This window comes from Empidonax traillii, unplaced genomic scaffold (genome assembly GCF_003031625.1).
Source record: "Empidonax traillii isolate 1590-97213 ecotype Southwest subspecies unplaced genomic scaffold, ASM303162v1 scaffold1892:size52111, whole genome shotgun sequence".
NCBI lineage: Eukaryota > Metazoa > Chordata > Aves > Passeriformes > Tyrannidae > Empidonax > Empidonax traillii.
The window spans coordinates 6817-8855 of NW_020957085.1; the positions used below are offsets into that span (position 1 = coordinate 6817).

General features: G+C 49.1%; 1 protein-coding gene across 1 annotated transcript in view; it reads left to right on the top strand.

Annotated features, from left to right (window-relative positions):
- Positions 1–444: 444 nt before the first annotated feature.
- LOC114071204 (annexin A4-like) overlaps positions 445–2039 on the top strand; it is a 7288-nt gene continuing 5693 nt past the window's right edge. Inside the window, 4 exon segments of the mRNA XM_027908949.1 lie at positions 445–520; positions 886–980; positions 1250–1363; positions 1539–1676. Coding sequence (XP_027764750.1) covers positions 508–520; positions 886–980; positions 1250–1363; positions 1539–1676 — 360 coding nt within the window. The 5' untranslated portion in view covers positions 445–507.

Here is a 2039-nt window from a genome sequence, read left to right on the forward strand (position 1 = left end):
CTGCTTCCTCATACTAAAGAATGACCCACAAATATGGGATTTTCCTTTTGGGGAGTTAATGGTAAACCAGTCGGATATCAGTTGGTTCAAAGAGCATGAATTTCTCTAGAGGAACTTCCTGGGTTTATTCTCTCCAGGTTGAACCCAGTTCACCCTGCTGCCATGGACAGGGACACCTTCCACCAGAGCAGGTTGCTCCATGGGCATCCACATTAGGATATTTCCTCCTTTCTGTGTCCCTGTGGCTTATTTCTTAAGTGGCTGGGACGTCCCTACTGAACAAACCACTTCTGTTTAGGATGGAACCCTGGTGTAAAATCACTCCTGTTTGCTGGGTGGACTTTACACTGTCACTGTGTTTGCATCTTTTGCATACTCTTTGTTTTTAATTCAACTCTGTGTATGTTTGACTGTGTCTGCCTTTCTTAACTCCTATGGGTTTAGGCAACAATCAAGGGAGTCTCGAGCTTCAGTGCTGAGCAAGAGGCACAGGCACTAAGGAAGGCCATGAAGGGGCTTGGTAAGTTGGTTTCCCTCCACTGTTAAACCCTCCTTCATCCCCCTGAGGATTGGGAATGTTTTCATGGTGTTTGTTGGAGGGGAAATCCAGCCCTTGGCATCACCCCCCTGCCCTGGGAGGGCACTGGAAGGAACTGAGCGACTTGAACCCCGCTGGAAATCCAAGTCTTGGCCATAGTCAGGCCCTTGTTTCCTCTGCCCTGTGGGGTGGTACTGCCATGCTGTGGCTGGGCTGAGGCACTGCTGCACAGCTGAGAGCCAGCTTGGGTGAGGGTTGGGTGGTTAATGGCACAACCTGGGCACGACCAGAGCACGTGCCTGGTTCCTGAACAAGCAGCTTGACTGGTTTCCATTGGTTGCTTCCAGGCACAGATGAAGATGCCATCATTGAGACCTTGACCAAGCTGAACGCTTCCCAACGCCAGCACGTTCTGATCACCTATAAAAGCACCATTGGCAGGGTAGGTGTTCTTCAGAGATCAGTGGCTGTGGCTTTAATTGGGAGTTGCAGATATTTTTGGGGTTGTATTTGGGGTGAAATGTGAGCAACATCCCTGTCTCCATGGCAGTGTGATTAGTTTTCCTTGGCCAAGTTCATTTTGGTCTTGTTCACTTCCCAGTAACTCTTTATCCAAGGAGGGCTGGAGCATGAAGAAAACTGTGAACAAGTTCTTCCTGTTCTCAGAACTGCATCTTCTCTCACCTCCTTGCCTCTCTCTCTGTCTTCCAGGATTTGATTGACGACTTGAAGTCTGAGCTGAGTGGGAATTTTGAAAAGGTGATTGTTGGTTTGATGACTCCAACCGCCATGTACGATGTGCACGAGCTGAGGAGGGCTCTAAAGGTTTGGAAATCTTCTTTTGTGTTTGCTTAAGTTATGGTCAGTTCTGTATGACATGGCATAATCATACATTTATTATTCGTTTCTTATTATTAACTTAAATATAATAAACAGAAAGTCCTAGTTGCCCATCCAAACAGTTGTCATGACCTTGGATCCTGTCTTTGCCATTCCCCAGGGAGCAGGGACAGATGAAGGCTGCCTGATTGAAATCCTGGCTTCTCGCACGAACGATGAGATCCGGCGCATTAACGAGAACTACAAAATCCGTACGTAGAGCCCTCTGCAGTGTCACACGGCCTGAAACGCCTCCTGTGTGTGAGCAGGGGGTGTGAGGAGGGAGGAGAAGGGTCTGCCAGCCTCAAGGACTAGAATTTCACCCAGAAATTGAGTGGGTGTAAATAAGCAGGGTGAGGTGGTTAGGTCTGTCAGCTGGACATCTGTCCCTGTGTGGATTTTTGCCGGTTACATACTGGCTGTGCTGCTTAATTTTGCCCTGTGCCACTAAATATGGAATGCTGTGAGGAAATCCAGGAAGGCCAAGGATAATCCTGGCTTGTACCAGCCATGGTGTGGCAGCAGGACCAGGGCAGTGACCATCCCCCTGTGCTGGCACTGCTGAGGCACCTCCAATCCTGGGGTCACTTTTGGATTCCTCAGGAGCTGGGAAGGGGCTGGA